At 35.8% G+C, this 20,033-nt stretch overlaps 2 protein-coding genes and 1 non-coding gene across 6 annotated transcripts; 1 reads left to right on the top strand and 2 right to left on the bottom strand.

Annotated features, from left to right (window-relative positions):
* Positions 1-936: 936 nt before the first annotated feature.
* Positions 937-4,185, bottom strand: LOC126056134 (large ribosomal subunit protein eL32). Its single transcript, XM_049847888.2, has 3 exons — positions 3,970-4,185; positions 2,678-2,787; positions 937-1,153 (listed from the first exon to the last, which is right to left on the bottom strand). The coding sequence occupies exons 1-3, from the start codon at positions 4,082-4,084 to the stop codon at positions 974-976; spliced, it is 405 nt and encodes a 134-aa protein (XP_049703845.1). The 5' UTR covers positions 4,085-4,185; the 3' UTR covers positions 937-973.
* On the bottom strand, positions 3,244-3,370 carry LOC126056225 (small nucleolar RNA psi18S-841/snoR66). The gene has a single exon (XR_007511926.2). It is a non-coding gene; the product is annotated as a small nucleolar RNA psi18S-841/snoR66 (small nucleolar RNA).
* Positions 4,186-5,386: 1,201 nt separating the features above from the next.
* Positions 5,387-18,816, top strand: LOC126056132 (single-stranded DNA-binding protein 3). Of its 4 annotated transcripts, none has more exons than XM_049847872.2 (7): positions 5,387-5,875; positions 6,997-7,212; positions 7,752-7,898; positions 9,508-9,699; positions 11,062-11,181; positions 13,502-13,609; positions 14,008-14,147. In XM_049847872.2, the coding sequence occupies exons 1-7, from the start codon at positions 5,530-5,532 to the stop codon at positions 14,016-14,018; spliced, it is 1,140 nt and encodes a 379-aa protein (XP_049703829.1). In that variant the 5' UTR covers positions 5,387-5,529; the 3' UTR covers positions 14,019-14,147. The 4 variants fall into 4 exon arrangements, with proteins under 4 accessions (XP_049703829.1, XP_049703827.1, XP_049703828.1 ...); XM_049847870.2 differs by having other exon boundaries at positions 5,388-5,875; positions 14,026-18,816; XM_049847871.2 differs by lacking the exon at positions 11,062-11,181 and having other exon boundaries at positions 5,389-5,875; positions 14,026-18,816.
* The last annotated feature ends 1,217 nt before the right edge of the window (positions 18,817-20,033 follow it).

The following is a 20,033-nucleotide window of genomic DNA, read 5'->3' as shown; positions in this document are numbered from 1 at the left end:
AATTTGAAGATGGAGCCGGAAGATATGTAGGTATGATGAAAGGTTTTTCTTTCTTCTATATAAACTAAAGGATATGGAACATGGTAAGGACCCATAATATATCGCGTCTTCCATTGTAAATAGAAGCTAGTTATATCAACCGAGCATATCTAGCTATCGCATACTACCGTCCCCTCAGTGTCAGCCTCGAAGCACAAAATATTAGCGCAGAGCACGCGACACTGAACACGCAGTTCGCCATTTTGCCGTTACGTAATTTTCAAAAAATTACGTACCATATAACGTGAAATGCGCAAAATCTGAAATTATTATGTAGTTTGATTATAAACAATGAGTAAAATCCCTACCTTTTCTGCTGTCGATATCGTTATTGTTTATTTTCATCATTCAGCGATTTTCCTGTTCCATTTATTTATTTTACGATTTACGTGTGACGTTAAATGCGCAAAGCCTGAACATAGTTTAATGATCAACGATGAGCAAAAACAATGTCTTTTTTTTAATTGGAATTTTATTAACATCTCTTTCCCGAGTCTCGGCGCAACTAGGTACTTCCCGTACCCGAACAAAGCTTAGCCTATACAGAGGGTAGTCGTTTTTACAATGAATAATTTTGAACCGACTTGCCAAAAAGGAGGAAGTTCTCAATGACTAAGTAGTGAAAGAAAATATTTTCAGGAAATCTTTACTGTAAAGTCTGAAATCAGCAACTCGCATTGAGCGATCGAGGTGATTACCGGTCAATCTTGTGTGAGAAGCCGAAGCACGTTGTGAGTTCAATCCCCACCAATTGCAATTATTTTTGAGAACATTATAAAGTTTTTCAGTTACAGTACTTTTTGGTAAATGATCAAATAAATTATTTACTTAAGTACCTATCGTAGGAAAGCATTTTATGTAATGTAAGCAGGAACTAGAACAAAGAAAACTCAAAACTTAGTTTTTTAAACTTTTTTTAATAATTATCCTTAATTTATTCGTTCTCCTGGCTGCGGAGGCGGGCTGCGGAGTTGGTGACCCTGATGCTGAGCTGCTGGGCTCGCTCCACGATGGTCTTGCGCTTCTTGGAGGAGACGCCGTGAGCGATCTCTGCGCAGTATTTCCTGTTCTGCATCATCAGGATCTCGAGCTCGCGCACGTTGTGGACCAGGACCTGAGGAAAGACAAGTAGAAATTAAATACTTGGTAACTTGGCAACTCTTTTTCTATGTGAAATCATGAAATGATCCCTCCTGCTGTGGGTGCAGTGTGTGGGAGTGTCAGACTCTTTCTGATTAAAACCCACCATGTTCCTTCTAGAGGCCTTTATTTACCAGAGCCGCGGAAATTTGTAACTTGGAGACATAATTTGTTTAGGGAAGCTACTAATATTGAGTCCTTGAAAGTTTTGTCAAATGCATAAGATAGATTTGTTGGACATCAGTTTTCAGTATTTTCACACCATCTTTTAAAACATATAACATTTCGAAGACAGAAAGAAAGCTACAATTATATTATCTCCATACAAAATTTTGACTGAACTGAATTGGCAATCATTTTGCAGTAAATATGGTTAAACATCTAAACAAACTTTGTTAAAACAACGTGTATAGAAGCAAGTCTACACTCACTATATTTTTTTTCTATGTATATAGGTACATAGGAGAAATGTATCCACCACTATGACCAGGTAGCCACATGCAAGCTACATGGAATAGGATTTGGTAGATTTGTAATTATCATATAGAATGTATAACACAGAGTGCCCTTGCATGTACTATTAAGTTTTAATACAGATTTTTCCCATAAATAACCAACCTCAAGTATGAGGGCGCGGGATCGATCCCAGGTCAGGCAAGTACCAATGCAACTTTTCTAAGTTTGTATGTACTTTCTAAGTATATCTTAGACACCATTGACTGTGTTTCGGATGGCACGTTAAACTGTAGGTCCCGGCTGTCAGTGAACATCCTTGGCAGTCGTTACGGGTAGTCAGAAGCCAGAAAGTCTGACACCAGCCTAACCAAGGGGTATCGGGTTGCCCGGGTTACTGGGTTGAGGAGGTCAGATAGGCAGTCGCTTCTTGTAAAGCACTGGTACTCAGCTGAATCCGGTTAGACTGGAAGCCGACCCCAACGTGATTGGGAAAAGGCTCGGGGGATGATGACAGATTTTTCCCATAACTTATATTATGGTAGAACACTACAGCATAGATAAATTATATTTTGGTGGGACATCGTCAAACGAAACCTCCCACTGTGTTGAGCGTGAGAGAGTGTCAGACTCTTACTGACTAAAACCCGCCATGTACCTTCTGGAGCCCTTTATGTACCGAGGCCACAGTAATTGAAGTGAATTGCAGCCCAATATTATGAGCTGAAGTTTGTTTCAACCTGATTAACCCAGGAACTACCGAACCAATTTGTGAATTTTTTTCAGTTAGCCCACTTAAAGACAGAATCTACAGGCTGTTTTAACCAAGAGCATGGATCAAATCCTGTAAGTAGGTGGTTAAATACATGTCTTTCTAAGTAAGTAATGCACCTACCATGTTATCTCTGCATCACCTTAAGGTTGACGGGAGAGAATGCTCATGGCATTAAGTCCGCCTTTGTAATTGTTTGATTCCATAAAGTTAGATAAATAAATAAATTAAATAGACAGCAGAAGATAATATCTTAACTGATGGGACTCTTACCTTACGGAAACCATTGGGTAGCATATGACGGGTCTTCTTGTTTGAGCCGTAACCGATGTTTGGCATCAAGTACTGACCCTTGAAACGCCTGCGCACCCTGTTGTCAATACCTGTAAACATACAATGATTCGGTCACAACTTTGTCTTATTAGATAACATAATGCTGTGTTTTTTAAATTAAGTGAATCTTCTGCCTAACCTCTTCCCAACTAACTTGGCGTTAACAGTTTAGACTGGATGCAGCGGAGTGCCAGTGTTTTACAAGGAGCAACTGCCTATCTGATTTCCTGTACCCTGTTACCTGGGCAACTCAATACAACTTGGTAAGACTGGTTGCCAGACTTATTGGCTTCTGACTACCCGTAATGACTGATGACAGGTTCTTTGCCCACTAGCCAGAGTCTGCCAAACAGTCTTACCAAAGTGTATCAGGTTGCCCAGGTAACTTTCTGGAGGTCAGATAGTTATTATCTCCAAGTAAGACACTGGTACTCAGTCGCGTCTGGTTAGACTGGAAGCCGACTAAAACAGTAAGAGAAAGCTAAGCAGAAGATGATGGTAATAAAATTGTATCCACCACTATGACCAGGTAGCCACATGCAAGCTACATGGAATAGGATTTGGTAGATTTAATATAGCAAGGTAACAAATTGTAATTATCATATGGAATGAATAACACAGAGTGCCCTTGCATAGTTAGTAAATCTTAAAGTAGTCTAATAGTAGTTATTTGCTAATATAAATTAAAATAAAGTGAGTAATATCTTGGTTAAACATAACCCTTTCTGGTGCGGTCAGGTAAAAATATGTTTACAAACTAAAAATGTGGGTAACTAAGTAAATATATTTTTTTGGATTTATTGAAAATCTATAAGGAAGAAGTACAGTAGGTATTTTAGTTGAATATCCATTAGAAAAAGAAGTTGTACTGAAAACACAATCTGGCTAATGTTGACATGATTCGAGCCATAATACAAACTTTTTGGTGTTTCTTTCGTTAATTCCATAGACATGAGGGTCAAACTTCGTGGTATGTCTAATTTATAATGAGTTTCTAAGCAAAGAGTTTACAGAAAAAAGGTTTGTCAAAAAAATATACCTCACTATGGTGAAATTATAACCTCACCATGGACATTTTGATAAGTGCATTTTTATTGTTAGTTATTGTAAACACGCAAATTAGTAATGTAATATGCTGGATTTCCCTCTAAATCAAAAATAATAGTCAAAACAAGGATATAAATTGTGATTAACAGTAACATTGCCGACATGGGATGAACACGCGTACTTACCTCTGGGTTTACGCCAGTTTCGCTTAAGTTTGTCATAGCGATCCGATTGATGGCGGATAAATCTTTTCGTCCTCTTTTTGACGATTGTCGGCCTGTATACAGGGCGGATTGCCATTTTGTATGTTTCTTATTGAAACGCGGCTGTGAACCACGCGGTGACACGGCCGCACGAAAAGGAAGAAGGAATAGACAAGCGGAGACCTTCCTAGAGTTTCAGTTTGTTTTCGTCTGGTAATGTAATTTAAAAAGTAATTCATAATTTAATTAGTGTCTATGGTTTGTGAAAGACTAGTATTTTCCTGTGGTTCCGTAGCGTGCGAGCCAAAGAAAGAAAAATGTATGTTCATATTTTGTGCATCAAGAAGTGTTAATAACTTGAATAACCGCAATGGGATAAAAATTATAATTAGAATTATCCATCGACGATTACGAATTTTGTAACCTTACTGACCGATTAAATGGAATAGACCGATAGAATTTAGAAGGTATCAAATGACCAATGAATAAGTCATAAATAATGTTCGGGGAACGTTACTAGCTCCGCTCTTACACCGTGTAAAAAACCAATCTGTCGTGTAAGTTACACGACAGATTGGTTTTCAAGGGACAAAGAACTAACTGATTACGCCTACCATATGGTATCTCCGCTATCTTTTCTTCCTCCGTGAAAATACGTTGAAGGTTGTGCTTTGATTTGGATTGATGTTTTTTTTTTATTAATGCAATATTTCACAATTTAATTGATCGTCAACTCTTCTCTTAAAATGAGTTGGGGTTTTGACGACAGCACTTGTAAATTGACAGAAGAGGAGGAATCCATTTTGTGAATGTTTTTGGCTCTAATCTAGTGTACAAGTATTTTTCGAGTTATCAGGTTATTCTAAAACATTACTGTTACAGCCTTTTTATCGTCCCACTGCTGGGCACAAGGAGAAGTTTCTAAAACATTATTGTAAATTATTTCGATGATATTGTAATTGATGGATTTTACTGACTGCGTAAATTCTGCAATGCACAATTATTCTGTTTACCACCGATTTTGTAATTTGTAACTGCATAGCGTACCATTTGAGTGAGTATAAGATTTCTATATTACACAAATGAACCAACCCTTCTTGGAGGTCGGATAAAAAAAATGTAGGATAGAATAGGGAGAGATGATGAACCTTCTCACTTCTCCTGCTAATGTAGAGCAGAAGATCGTTGGAGCGTCAACGGGATACGAATCTATGCCCACGTAAGAAGTAGTCTCAGCATTAATCAATTTTATTTTGCATCACTATTTGTTGGATATGGATGGTCATTCATTATTCATTAAATAATGTTGTCTGTGATATAAACCTAGATTCATCTATAGACAACAGTTTATATATCTGTGCTAACCTATTAACAATAATTTTATGACAGCTATCTGCACGCCGAGAACAAACCAATTTCTCTATGCCACAGACGCCAAATGTCGCCATCGATCAATGACATTTTGTGTAGTCGAATTTATTGATATAAAGCGTTAATGTAAATAATAAACAATATCATCATAAAAGTCGGCTTCCAGTCGATATGTATGCCAAGGGCAAGGGCTCTACGGTGCCTTCGGACGCTCAGGCTCGCGAGAAATTGGCGCTCTATGTGTACGAATACTTGCTTCATGTCGGTGCGACCAAAGCGGCTCAAACATTTTTGTCAGAAATACGATGGGAGAAGAATATAACACTGGGCGAGCCGCCCGGGTTCCTCCACTCGTGGTGGTGCGTGTTCTGGGACCTGTACTGTGCCGCGCCGGAGCGACGGGACACTTGTGAGCACTCATCAGAAGCGAAGGCTTTCCACGACTATGGTTTTGTCAATTCTGGTTATGGAGTCAACGGTATCGGACACAACGCCGGCCCGGCGCCGCCCAACGACGGTACGTGTGCTAAATACGCGAATAATCGCACCTACGACGCTCAATCTTGTAATTTACAACATGTTTTTGGGGCAACATTTTTCTTATCTTTTGGCTTGAGAAAACTAGGTTTTTCCGATTGTAATGTGTTTATTTAGCTGAGTTTAACTGTCTTGTTGCTATTCCTCGTGATTTTAATACGTTTAGATGTATGTTTTGGTTGTTTTTATGTGAAATGTGTGTCTAACCCACAAATTGTGGCATGTAAGGAATGGCATACAATTTGTCTGATCTATGGTAAAAACAAATAGAGCTGCCTGATAACAGTTTTATCACAGTTATGTGCTGTTTTGACTTGTTGCTAATGTGAATCGATGAACTGGCAAAATGGGATGATGGCTACATCATTCTACATTTCATATTTTTATGTTGTAGTTTAATAGTATAACAATATGCTGTTACAATAATTCTATTTCTATAATTGACTTAACAAACTGAAAGCTTCAAAGTGCAAAATATGTAACATTTTTACTTTCATGCTACTTATACCGGGACAAGTAGAAAGTATACTTTCTAAAATGTTCATATTTTCAAAGAATAAGCTGTAGATGGAGCATTTCTGTTATTTTGAAAGATAAAACAACATAACTAAATAAGAAATAGATTTAAACATGAAAACATTTAACCATATTGAGACTTATAATAAAATATATACAGTGGACCCTGCTTTTATCATTTGTATAAAAAAAATCTCTTGTAAGCTTAAGTTGAGATCATGAAATCAACTCATGAACTCAAACATGAAAAAAAAACAGAAATTCATCAAAAATAAAAGAATATACGAAGAGTATGTTTTTGAAATAATAAGAAAAAAGTAGCCCTTCCAAATGAATTAATCCATTATTTTAAATTAACTGTGAGAAACAGACACTAGATAGAGTGACTGGTAAATTAGTGACAGATAGGTACATGAACGCATGGTTATAAACAAAGTTCCCAAATTTTTCCACCATGAAAACCATGGGTTCAAGTATCTGTAAAAAAAGTTTGGAAGTTGTTTTATCTACTTATCTACTACTATCCATATAATATATAGCAAAAAATGTTACAATTACTCAACACAAACGAATCTTCAATTCCAGGCATGGGTGGCGGAGGCATGCCCCCTGGATTCTTCCCCAACTCTCCACTCCGACCGTCACCGCCCGCACCGCATCCCGGATCTCAGCCATCTCCCCACGGACCACAACCACAGCTAATGGGCACTGGACAACCGTTTATAGGACCTTGGTACTCCGGTGGAGGACCGAGAGGAGCCGTACGGATGGGCATGGGCAATGATTTTAATGGGCCTCCAGGTATGCACTTACATTTATTATTCTTACTAGCTTTTTGTCTGCGGTTTCACCCTGGCTTTGGATATGAGAAAAATAATGACATGATTAATAAGAACACAAAAGCAAAAAAGTTAAAGTGATACGAAATGTCGATGGCAGCGACATCTACCGATAAGTTAGAAAAGTCTATCAAAGTGTGAAATTATATTTTTTTTGTATTTAATTCTCTGGATAAAGAAAAAAATATGAAAATAATTTTCTTTTCTGATTTTTTAATATTTTACTCTAACGCGTTTTTAAGACAAACTATAAGTTTTCTTTATAATCTACTTGCCGTTTACTCGCGGTTTCACCCTCGTCCGCTTGGAGGAACTACTGCGCGTACTGGGATAAAATATAGCCTGTGTTACTCGCAGATAATGTAGGTGTTTTTGAGTTTATCCATTACAAACAAAGTTTTTCTCTTTACAATATTAGTATAGAAGTATAGATTGCTTTATAATCTATTTACAAGCTAAAATACTTTATCTCTCTTGCTTAAAACATTCGTGGTTGCACAGGTCAGGGCATGATGGGCAATTCTCTGGAGCGGGGCGGCGGCGGAGTGCTGGGCGGGCCGCGCATGACGCCGCCGCGGCCCGGCATGGGGCCCATGAGCCCGGGCGCCTACGCCGCCGGCATGCGCGGCCCGCCGCCACAGGGACCAGGTATGTCACTACCCTAGTATTTGTGATTAGCATTTTACTATACCTGGATAAAAAGTCTATACATATCGGGTGTGTCGTTCATAATCACATTTAATGAAATGCGTTAATATACTGGTTAATATATGTCGATTAACACAAAGATAAAAGAAAAATACGTAAAAATAAAAAAATGTTTTTTTCAAACAAAGTAAATGGAATAAAAATGTGCAAAAATGAGAACACCATATAAAAGTCAGTCATTACAAACAACTAAAATTCTCCCTTGAAAACTGACAGCTGTCAACTGATCAGAACATACGATACTCTTAACTTTATCTCTGCTTTACACATGATGTTGTAAATTATAAAAACGAAAAATTACTCCTGTGGTTAAACCCCTGAATGGATCAGGTAATTTTTTTTACAATTCGCCATAGAATATCATAAAGTATATGTGATATGATTTAATGTGATTGTAAACGACACACCCGATATATCTATATATCTAACACTGAAAGATTTTTCCAAATCGGACCAGCAGGTCTTGAGATTAGCGCAAACAAATAAACTCTTCAGCTTTATTGTTAGATTACAGTTTCATGAAATGTACTGAAAAGTTGTTTTTTTTTTTTTAAATATTATCAACATGTACATCAATTTATCTGCAGTATATTGTGGTCTTTTTCAATATTTTAGTATTTTATAATATTTTAAAAACTTGGACGACAACGTGTATTTGCCAGTCTGCAGTTGGCTGCATGGCGCAGTAGTTATCTTAGGAAAAAAATGTCTACTGCACAGTGTAAACCCACTCTTCAAAGTTCGAGGTGAAAGCTTAAAGATTACCTGTAAATGAATTATGCCAGTTACAATACAGGCAAGTATCAATAGGATTTTTTTATAAGTGTATCTTGGATCGTGACTTTTCACTTTGCGCAAGTATTAAGTAGTAAGTATTAAGTATTCCGCCTGCGCACTAGGTAGCTTGGGTGCGTAGCCAGACGAAAACACAATGACTTTTGAAGCCCCTTCAATAATTTTAGAGAGTACATAATAATTATTTTTTCCCTAAAATACTTTCCAAACAGAGTAAGGAATTTGGGAAATAGCAAGCTGCAAATAATAGGTTTTTTAAGGTAGGAGATTATCAGAAGACCCCTCCCGCTGTGCGTGCAGCGTGAGGGAGTGTCAGACTCTTACTGACTAAAACCTACCATGTTCCCTCTTAAGCCCTTTGAGTATCAAGTACTCCAATATGGTCTTATTTTTTATCATCATTTAGTTCCTATTACGAGGAATAAATATGACAGTTTTACTTATTTTCTATACAAAAACTGTCAAATATATTTTTGAGGTAAAACTTATCACGCCATTGGAAAAGTCTGCCCTAGCTCAGTAGATTGACCCCAGCGGGGCCCAGCAGGTCCAAGGCCTGCCCGGGCTGCGGGTTGTTCGAAAGAGATACCGTGGCCGTGGTACATAAAAGGCCTACGACGGAACACGACGGTGTTTAGTCAGTAAGAGTCTGACACTCCCTCACCGCTGCTAACCCGTAGCGGGAGGGGTCATTTGATGATTTTTGACGTCGTTAAAAAAAAGCTCAGTAGATTGAAACATATATTTACACCAGGTATGCCACCAATGGGTATGGGACCTCGAGGCGCGTGGGCCGGGGGTAGCGGTGGCGGCGGCGGCGGCGGCGCGGCCCCGCTCAACTACTCAGGGGGCTCTCCGGGCGCGTACGGGGCCCCGCCGGGCAGCAACGGGCCCCCGGGCCCACCGACACCGATCATGCCAAGCCCACAAGACTCGTCCAATTCCGGTGAGTTTAGAGATTGGAATCAGGTGGCGGGGTGATGGACGAGCGGTCGAGTGGTCGAGTTTTTTTTTTTGAAAATTAATTATTATTAATAAAAAGGGGTTTAGGGTAATTTTAAGAATTAAAAAAATGCTCAGTAATTGTAGGTAATTTTTTAAAGTGCCAATCAACACTAGTGGTTGTTATTGTGGTTAAAAAAAAATTGAAAAAATATTTTTTCGTTTTTTTTTTTATTAAAAAAGAAACTCGATACCTCCAAAAAGCTTCCTGTGTTAACCATATCATTTGAAAGTTGTTTGATTATTAAAAAAAAAAAAAATGAAAAAAACAAATAAAGATTTTCAAATAACTTTCGCCGTCAATCCCAGCTGCCGCCTTTAACATTATTTTTTCAGTAAAAGTCGAAGGAAACGCTCAAGTTAACCAAAAAAAGTAACTTTTTTTTATTTTATTTTAACAAGAGTTTACGAAGTTCGCAGGTCACTTAATACAAGGTATTTAAATGTCGCACTAGATCTTAATTTTATGTGTTTTTGAAGATGAGAATACATAAAAAAGGTAAGAAAGAAAACATTAAAAAAAAAAAAACAAGAAAAACTTTCCAAATTCATGGTTTATCCGGTGTCATTATAATGATGTTTTTTATAAAAAAATGATAAAAAAATTAAAAATACTATGTAAACTCATCTTCACCGATGCTATCTACAAAACTGACAAACAGCATCTTTCCTAGTGAATGTATTTACTTTCTTTCTTTCTTTCCGTTTCGCTTGCTTCATTCTCTCACAACTTTGGTTCACCTCATATGTGCTTGGTTCATTTCTGTACTACGCTTTTTTTTTTGTAAAAAAACTATTTTTTTTTAGTTTTTATTTTCTGTATAGACTCTTCTTTAGTTTTTAAGAATTTTTCTCGAAATATTTTATTTTCGAGAAATATGGAAGCTGGTGTTAGAAGTCGTTATTTGAGAATTTGAAAGCAAAATTAAAATTTAAGTAAAATTAAAAATCTTTTGATACCAGTTTCGTAATAAAAAAATGTGTACTTTAGTTTGTAGTTCCCTTCTCATAGACAAAATTGTTTTTTTTTTTCATTTGTTTTTAGATTATTTTTATTTTTTTGCTTAATAAATAAACATGTAAATAAATTTTAAATCCGCATTTTTTTTCGCTTGCCATTTTAACAAAAAAACAACCCTTTATTAAATAAATTACACGAAAAAAAAAATTTAAAAAAAATAATTTTGTCTATGACAACCAAAAAAAAAAAAAAAATACAAAAAAAAATTACCGACCTCGAAAAAAAAAATTACCGATTAAAAAAATTTGGGTTACGGTAAAGTCACGCATACTGTATGCGCGGCAGGGGGCGAGAACATGTACACACTGATGAAGCCGGTGGGTGGAGCGCTGGGGGCCGAGTTCCCTCTGCCCGCGGACCACGGGCCGGCGTCGCAGCACCTACCCCAGCAGCCGGCCACGGAAGGTGGGGCTGCACCAGGATAGGGTTTCTTGGAAAACCCTTCCTTTACCGCCAGTGTCGGTATTTGGTTAATGTACACTGTGGCCTATGTTGGACCAGTAAATACATTCATACACCTATATATGTAACGTAAGCTCCTTTTTGAGCAAGAAATGTAGCTCGAATTGTTACATATTTTCTCAGAACTAAATTGACATAAAGTAGTGGTTATGTACTTTGAGTGTATGCATACCTGCCCGGTCCGGTGGCCATTTTATCATGTTCAGTTCAGTTTTGTTAAATTAGAATTTAATGTTTAAGAAAAAAGAGCTGAAATAGGTCCCATCAATATAATCAGCTACTTATATCCTGTTTCTTCATTCACAAGCGGGTAAGTTTGTTGCTCTTTCGAACTTAAAATACTGGAAGGATTTCGATGAAACTTGGTAGTAATAGCTTACATATCAGATTAGCATAACAGAAGCAGAAGTGTATTTTTACCGACCTTTATCACTTAACACATAACAAGTTACGCATACACTTAAAAACAAAGTCCCATGCAGTTTATTTCTGAGAATATATCATCTTATAGTCCTGGAATATTAGACTATTAAGTCTATCAACATAACCCGATGTGTACAGTAGCCATAAGGGCTCTGACACTAGCGTGATTTTTAAAACAGAAAAAGATAAAAAAAAAATACAAAAAAAAAGGTTTTTTGAAAAAGAGTTTGGTTGCGGTGGGTTGTGCGGCGCCGATTCGTGTCGCTTTATTGGTCTATAGTTATTAAAAAAAAAATGCTTTCATTATGTTTTTTGGCGCTTAAAAGCGGCGTGTCAGAGCCCTGCTTTATTATTTTTTTATTTTTCTTTTTCATAAAAAATTTTGGTTGTGGTTTACATCATGTAAGTGGTATAGGAATTAAGTTTTCCTTTTAAAATCAACCACACATTTTTGTTAGTGTTTTGTTGTCGAATTCTTCAACAGTAAAATTTTATTCATTTTTTTTAGGTTATTAAATATCCAGAAACCTCTGTAAACACAGAGGTTTACACACAATTAAATTGTCTGCAACTTTGTTTTACAAAATTTTCGAAACCGATGGTGGTAATTATATTGTACTATGATCATTCATGGTTTCAGAAACAAAACCATTAGTTAGAGGTACCTTTATTTTTGTTATTAAATTCAAAGAGAATGAAGCAAGTCACTGAAATTCGTATAATACCTAACTTTGTTCAAAATTATTAGGAAAACTTGGAAATTCGGTTTTAAAATTTTTGCGAGGATTGCCAAGATATTGGCATGTCTTTTGAGTGTGGTCCTATTCTAGAGAATTCCAAAATTATGATTTATATTTATTTTCGTCCACTAGAGCTTTTTTTAATAATGAGCTTCGGCAAAATTCCGCCATGCTCAGTACCTATTTGCTTTGTCATCATATTAATTAGGTCGCATACCGCGTCATCATCAAAAGGCATTTATTTCGAAAGAATAAAAACTACATTTGCTGCCACTGTGAGAATAAATACCCCCATACAGAAAAACCATATGTTTTGCATACCTAAACTTCATAAATGTATGGGATTTTGTTCTCACTCTGGCAACCAATATTACTCACTTAAAATGATCTTTCAAACGCTGGAACATACTAACATAACTTAAGAAGAACTAACCGATTCAAAAAAAAAAGCATGGAATCCTCAATATTACTAAATTCAAACAGTCACCTTGCCTTGAATAGGCGTTATGACAGAAATAAAAAGTGATTCTAATTAGTCTGTTTTTTAGAGTAGCAAAAAATATTGGACACCTATTTTTTTTATTTTGACAATTCATTAAATATTTACTATTTAAAGAACGCATAATAAATTATAATAAATAAGAACGAATTTATATATAAAGAACGATTTAAGTGTGGCATCACGTTCAAGTCAATTTTATACTCCAAGTGCCTTATAAGGGACTTAACATAAAATTCAAACGTGCAACACGTGTCTTCGTTGTTATTTGTAGGAGAAAAGAATACGTGTCCATTATTTACAGCCAGTGTGTTCATCTAAAGTAAAAGTCGAAGTAATGTCTAAAGTAAAAGTAACGGTCAAATTCGTTATATAAAGGCAACACTAATAGAAAAAACGTTTTTGACCGTTACTTTTACTTTGCGACATTACTTTGGCTTTTACCTTTGATGAAGAAACTGGCTGTTAAAGGCTATCAAAAAGACATACTAACTATTTTTTTTTCATTCACCATGCCATCCAAAGAGGTTTGCAACCAAATAGTTTGTAATCTATACTCCCGATGTGATAATAAAGGTAACCTTCAGGTGTCTTGTCTCAGGGCTGGGGGGAGTCGACGGCATGAAGTCGTCGCCCGGAGGCGTGGGAGGGGGAGGCCCGGGAACCCCCCGGGAAGACTCTGGGTCGGGAATGGGAGACTACAACTTAAGTAAGTATTAGAAAGTGATGTTTTTTTTTTTTTTGAAATTTGTGTAGTTATGAGAGCTTGAAAGGCTTAGTTAGCAGAAATGCTGGGTTTTCAAATTAAAATAAGCTCTCCGGTAAATTCAATTTTAGTTGGGCTAGATGTTTTGCCTGAGTCTTTTCTTTTTTTCGACTTCCCAAAATACTGCGTATATTATTTTTGTTAAATCTTTCGTCCTAGTACGATTTATCATAGAGACGATTTTCCTTCCTTTTTTCTGTCCCAATTTTATTTTGCACCTTGTAAAATATACATACTGTCCGAATTGTGTTTGTATATATTTTTTTATTTTATATTGCTTCTAGTTTTAGTTGACAATCGACCAAAAATGTACAGTATCAACAATCGACAATCATAAATAGTTTATTTTTAAAAACCAGGTTTCGGTGGCCCCGGCGGCGACCAAAACGACCAAACCGAGTCGGCAGCGATTTTGAAAATAAAGGAAAGCATGCAGGAGGAGGCCAAGAGGTTCGAGAAGGATCCCGAACACCCGGACTATTTTATGCAGTGAACCGTTCATTTTCGAAAATAACTGACGCGCCGCCGACTTGCCGAGAAAAAAAGTATTTTTTTTTTCTTTTAATTTTTTTTTACCGTCTGAAAGATACCGTTACCGAAGTTTTGGTACGTTCGGTTTTTTTTGTAGTTCGGTATCGGTAATACCGAAGCTCTTTCGTATTCAAGTAGTTCGGTAATACGGTAATACCGAAACTCTTACATAATCAAAATAAAATCTTTTTATTGACAACTTGAGTATACAAAACTGGTATTTTTTTAGATACGGATTTTTTGGTATTCGGTAATGGGAAATAGTTCGGTTTCGGAGTTTGAAGTGTTGAGACTTTTCGATATCATTTTTCTATTGGTATCGGTATTTTGGATACCAAGTTTTTTGGGTATCGGATTTTTTCGATATCGATGTATAAATACCGAAACCGAACTATTTTCGTGTAAAAATTTTATACGAAATTTTCATATGCATTGCAAAGCTAGTTAAATTATAAATTCGGTATGATTTTTTTTTAATAAAAAATATGTGAAATTGTATGATCTCAAAATTATACATTTTTGGTGAGTTGGCGCGCGTTCTGATTTGCGTTCCGACGGTCTGATGGTAAGAAAATCATGTATTTTTCAAAATACCCTTTTCCTTCGGAGTTTTCCTTTGCACAATTATTTATTATTTTTAATTTAGCCCGGTGTAGTATATTCTTTTTTTTAATAATATGTTTCTCGGATCAATGTCAGTTGTGTTACATATTTTTTTCTTGAAAAGAAGATAAATAAATTAGTAAAAATTCACATAGGAAGATTATTTCATAATATTATGGTCATTTATAAACTTTGGAATACAATAAGACTTTTTAATGTTTGCAGCTACGTACAAAAATATTTTAAAAAATAATATGTAACATAATTGTCAAAAAAATACCCAAATTCTGGTGGTAGGGTGTGAAATTGTCAAATGGATTTTGTTAACGCTTTTGTCAGTCAGTAATGATATTGTCAGTCATTAACGACATTGTCAGTCAATAACGGCCAAGTCGTTTTTGTATAGAAAATGTATACCGTTGTAATTTTGTATTTTGACTGACAATGTCGACATTTGACGTGACTATGTCATATGTTGTCACAAGTTAATTTAAAAATAATTAATTTTGATTTATTTATTAAATATGATTTTACTGAAAAATAAATTATTTAATGCGTGATTTTTTTAATTTAAAAATGTAATTGAAATTATAACAAAATAGAGTCTGTATGTTTGTCAAGCCCTACCATCAGTAAAAGTGATGAATTATGTATTAACAATATTTAAGTTATATAAAAAAAGGATTTTTTATTTCGAATAAATTTATTATGTATGTACTAGTTATGTAAATGTCTTTATTTTTTAAAAACTAATTTTTTGACTATGAACTTATTCTCGAAAAGGGGCTTCGGTTGGGGGAAAGGGCTGAGTTTCAATTATTTTCAAAATTTTTGGGATTTTTTTGGATCTTTTTCAAAATCGTAGGTCGACCGTGGTCTCGCTATTTGAACCGAAATTTTGCCTCAATTTAGCCACTTCACTGTCCAAAATTCAGGCACAATGGTTAAACACGCTTTACTACAAAAACTTAAACATCTGTTGAACACATGTCTAAAAAATATGTCCACAAAACGGATCTTATTTCAACGTCATAATCTGTCATTTAGACAAGTGTTCAACTGACGTTTAAAAGTTTTTGTGGTACGACGGTCAGTGTGTATCACATATGACTCCTGGGACAGGGAAGTTATTAAACTACATATACAAGCTGTTGATTTGCATCCGTGCCATAGTCAAGGACGTAATTATGCTAGTGATTCTCGACCCAAATCAACAAACAAATTGGTACGTATTTTATTTATTTTTTTCCGAATTCCGTCTATGTCATCTAGCCGTATTTAAACTTAACTTACTGGCCTTAAAACCGTGCTGCGCCCTCACACAAACGCAAACACAAAGAATACGCAACGATCATTCGTAAATTTCATTCATAAAATTGGATTACTTCTGAAATACTACGACATTACAATGACAAAAAAAGTAGTGCATATTAGTTATTTCCGATCTACTGTAATTCCAATCGATTATTTACGTACTTTATGTCGTCCTCCTGAACTATGGCACAAATGCAAATCAACACCTTGTATTCTACAGTATAAGACTATCCTCTCGAAAGATTAAGAATGCTTGGCCCCTTAAAGAAGGCAACCGAAGCCGTCTTTTTTTTTTAATATAAAATACACAATATTTTAAGAAAACGACATAGCGCACCGATTTTTATCAGTTTTTTTGTGCGTTAATATGTATTTTGAAATTGTTTTTTTTTTGGGCTGAAGAGGTGTGAATCCTAATTTTGCTTGTGGGGTGCTTACTTAAAGAAACAGGTTACCGGTACAGACAAACCTGTACGGGTAAGTACCGATCAGTGCAGGTATAATATTTCAATATAATCCTATTGAAACAGAAACAGGTTTACCTGTTTCTTTATAAGTGAATAGGATTGTATTGAAATATTATACCTGCACTGATCGGTACTTACCCGTACAGGTTTGTCTGTACCGGTAACCTGTTTCTTTATGTAAGCATCCATATATTAAAATCAGTATATATCTTCATCACGCCATCACGCGTGGGTTTTTGTCACTATCCAGCTATTGAAAGCAGTAATCTGTGGACGCGGGTAAAAACATCTTTGGCAATCGTTAGACGTATTCAGAAGTTAGAAAGTCTGACAATACTCTTACAAAGGGGTATCGTGTTGCCCGGGTAACTGGGTTGAGGAGGTCAGATAGGTAGTCTCTCCATGGCACACTGGTATTCAGCTGCATCTGGTTAGACTGGTAACTGACTCCAATATACTTGGGTAAAGGCTAGGCAAATGATGATTTTTCAATTTATCATTTTTTTTAACTGTCACCATTCTTGCTAGATTAGAACTGGTTATTTGTCTGTGTAAAACCTAAAAAATTAGGAATCATCACTTCAGCTCAAAAACGATCAATACTTCTTCCACATTTTTAAATCGAGAAAAAAATATGGTAAATTAGTTTTTAGCATTACATTGTTTTAAGCTCTTAATGTTCCTAGATTTGTATTTTTTTTTAATTTATAAGGACGCGATTTTTAAAGGAATTTTTAATTATTCAATGTATCGGTGCGTCAGGCGGGATCGTTTTTGGGAAGCGAACCTTTTTCAAGATGGCCGTTTGACAGCTTAGATGTCAAACTGTCAGGTAATGTCAAAAATTGTCTTTTATCTGGTTAATGGATGGAATATGGAAGGGAAGATAGATCAGTTGCCTTATGGTATGTTTTCAATATTTTTGATGGTTTATGCCTTTGGAATTACATAAAAATTGACATAAGTATATCGTCAATTTTGAGGTAGTTTTATAGTTTCCATACACATTTTTAAATAGATAAAATTTCGTGAATTAAAATTGTGCGTGCCAATATTTAAATCACATTTACAGTTTTACTCTTTTCTAGTTATACAAAAAATAAAGTTCTTCATTAATAAGTGAGTTTATCCGGAAGTCGCTGGATGCAGGTCGCCTCCAACAGGTATCTGTGGAGATCTAAGGGGGAGGCCTATGTTCAGCAGTGGACGTCCTATGCCTGAGATGATGATGATGATGATGATGAAGTGAGTTTCCCAAAGACGGTGTCGCGTCAGTTTTTTTATGTTCCGAAGTGCGATAGAATTATTGGAAGTAAGTGTCGATAATTCCTCTCACTCCGGAACAAGCATTTATTCATGTTTAATAAATTATATCGATATACAGATATTGTCGCGCGGTAACCACTATGTTTAGTAATAGCGGGCTAGGGCCGCACAAAACTATCGATATCGAGAAATACAACAAACAAAACAAAAGTTTTTATTCATCGACAATATCGATAACTTTGCCCGTCCCTAGTCAAGGTGGAGATTTTTATGCAGAAAAATTTTATACCGTGAGATAGTGATGTGTTGTAGGTTTCTTTTCATTCTGGTATTTTTCATGTAGTATAGGTATTTTTTTTTCTTTCGGGGTGTGTGGAAATCTGTATAAATTAGATTTTACTAGAGATTTTTCGGAGAGGTAGTTCTTAAGTTATATGGGGCGTCGCCCTGTCCATAGCTCTGCGCAAAGTTGGGTTCATTTAGTGGCCACTAGTGATGTGACACCTCTATATCGATAACAATTGAATCTCGACTCGAATTCGGACAAAAAAGTATTTTTCGTTTATTAAAAAAAAACGTGTAAATAAAATCAAACCTTTTGGATGGAGATTATTTTTCAAATTTTTCTTTTTTTGTTTTTATTTTAATTTTAACTTTTTTTAACACTAAACGGACCCAAACATTGTATATTACGCAGCGTTGAATTAATTAGGAAATAAGAATTTAGTGTTAACACAAAATAGATTTCAACAATGCAAAAAAAAGTTTTTTAAAAAATATTATGATTATTTTTTTTTGTTTAATAATATTAATTGATTAATACAAGTAGCGTGAGGTTGTATCTTTGTTTAAAGTTAAGATATAATTATTTCCTTTAATTTGTCACTTAGATAAATAAAATATTTTTTTCTTATCTTATTGATGTCATGTTTATATACATACATAAATAGTTATTATATATTAAAGATATTGCTCGTTTTATTTCTAAAATAGCACCTTTTCCCACTACAACACTTTTAATATACGTTTATTACAATTTTGAGCAATATAATAAGTTTTTTTTTTCACACATTTACACACAAAAATGGGATAATTATCTACTGGAATAATAAAACCCAGGCTTTTACTGATGGATTGTGATTTGGCATTACAACTTTCCATCCCCGGTCGAAGATAGAGGCGGCCCCAAGACTAGATGGTGAAATGTAGTGGCGAAAAACATGACGGAGTGCTAGGTGTCTGAGAGCGATGTCGCAGATAGAGCGAAGTGGAGAAGTAAAATTAAGAAGGCTGACCCCATCACCACGTGGGATACATAGAGAGTGAGAGAGGTCATCATACCTATAATTTATTTGAATGCGTTGTGTGTTTTGAAGATTTAAGCGTAGGTACAAATGGACATTGGGATATAGGGACAGAAAAAGCGACTTTGTTTTATACTATGTAGATAAATAAAAGTAATATCAAGTACAAAATTGAGTATAGTGAACGACGCGGTAATCGAATCCTTCACCTTACAATCACAACCTTCTAACCATGAGTCCATGGCGGACTGACATGGCGTGTCTAAGACGTCAGGTGTGCCGCGTCACACATTTGTAAAATCACGACAGCTTAGCGAAGGAGTTGGGGTTGAATAATATATTGCGTGTATAGGCGGGGACAGAAGTGTCGATAATACGTGGCTTTTAAATAAAAATGGAAGTGTGTTTGGTCTTTTGATTCGTAGAGAATATTTTCTCTTAATTTATGGTTTTATATTAGTTGTGTAGGGCTGCCTAGGTGCTCCATCATTAATTTCATCCCGTGTTATTAGAAGCCGACCCCAACATGATTAGAAAAAGCCAGGTAGGTGATGCGGCGTTCATAAAGGTGCTGATAGCATACAATTTTCAAGTAGAATACTTTACTTAGGTTAAGCAGGTAATCACATGACCATATAAATGGACCATGTGCACTTTTTTTTGAACACTGAACCCACTTTTTCCATATGGTTCACCAGTAATGAAACGTTTGTCATATCACGAGTACCTACTTTACTTCACCCTTAGCAGCCCAGCTTGATTCCAGCGCGAACTTGTAATAATATAGGTACCTGAAATCTTTTCCTGAGTCTGTCAGATACGACTGAAAACCGTACCAACATTTTAGATAAAAGTCACGCACAGATCAAGCTCAAAAATACA

The sequence above is a fragment of the Helicoverpa armigera genome, chromosome 30 (genome assembly GCF_030705265.1).
Source record: "Helicoverpa armigera isolate CAAS_96S chromosome 30, ASM3070526v1, whole genome shotgun sequence".
Lineage (NCBI taxonomy): Eukaryota > Metazoa > Arthropoda > Insecta > Lepidoptera > Noctuidae > Helicoverpa > Helicoverpa armigera.
The sequence above is the reverse complement of the archived record's forward strand: the minus strand, read 5'-3'. Positions and strand labels throughout refer to the sequence as shown.

Coding starts and splice junctions, on each gene's coding strand:
- LOC126056132 (XM_049847870.2), top strand. CDS start 5,530: ATGTATGCCAAGGGCAAGGGCTCTACGGTGCCTTCGGACGCTCAGGCT. Junction 7,213..7,751: donor TGATTTTAATGGGCCTCCAG/GTATGCACTTAC, acceptor GTGGTTGCACAG/GTCAGGGCATGATGGGCAAT. Junction 7,899..9,507: donor CCCGCCGCCACAGGGACCAG/GTATGTCACTAC, acceptor TATTTACACCAG/GTATGCCACCAATGGGTATG.
- LOC126056134 (XM_049847888.2), bottom strand. CDS start 4,084: ATGGCAATCCGCCCTGTATACAGGCCGACAATCGTCAAAAAGAGGACG. Junction 2,788..3,969: donor AAACTGGCGTAAACCCAGAG/GTAAGTACGCGT, acceptor GTATGTTTACAG/GTATTGACAACAGGGTGCGC. Junction 1,154..2,677: donor TACCCAATGGTTTCCGTAAG/GTAAGAGTCCCA, acceptor GTCTTTCCTCAG/GTCCTGGTCCACAACGTGCG.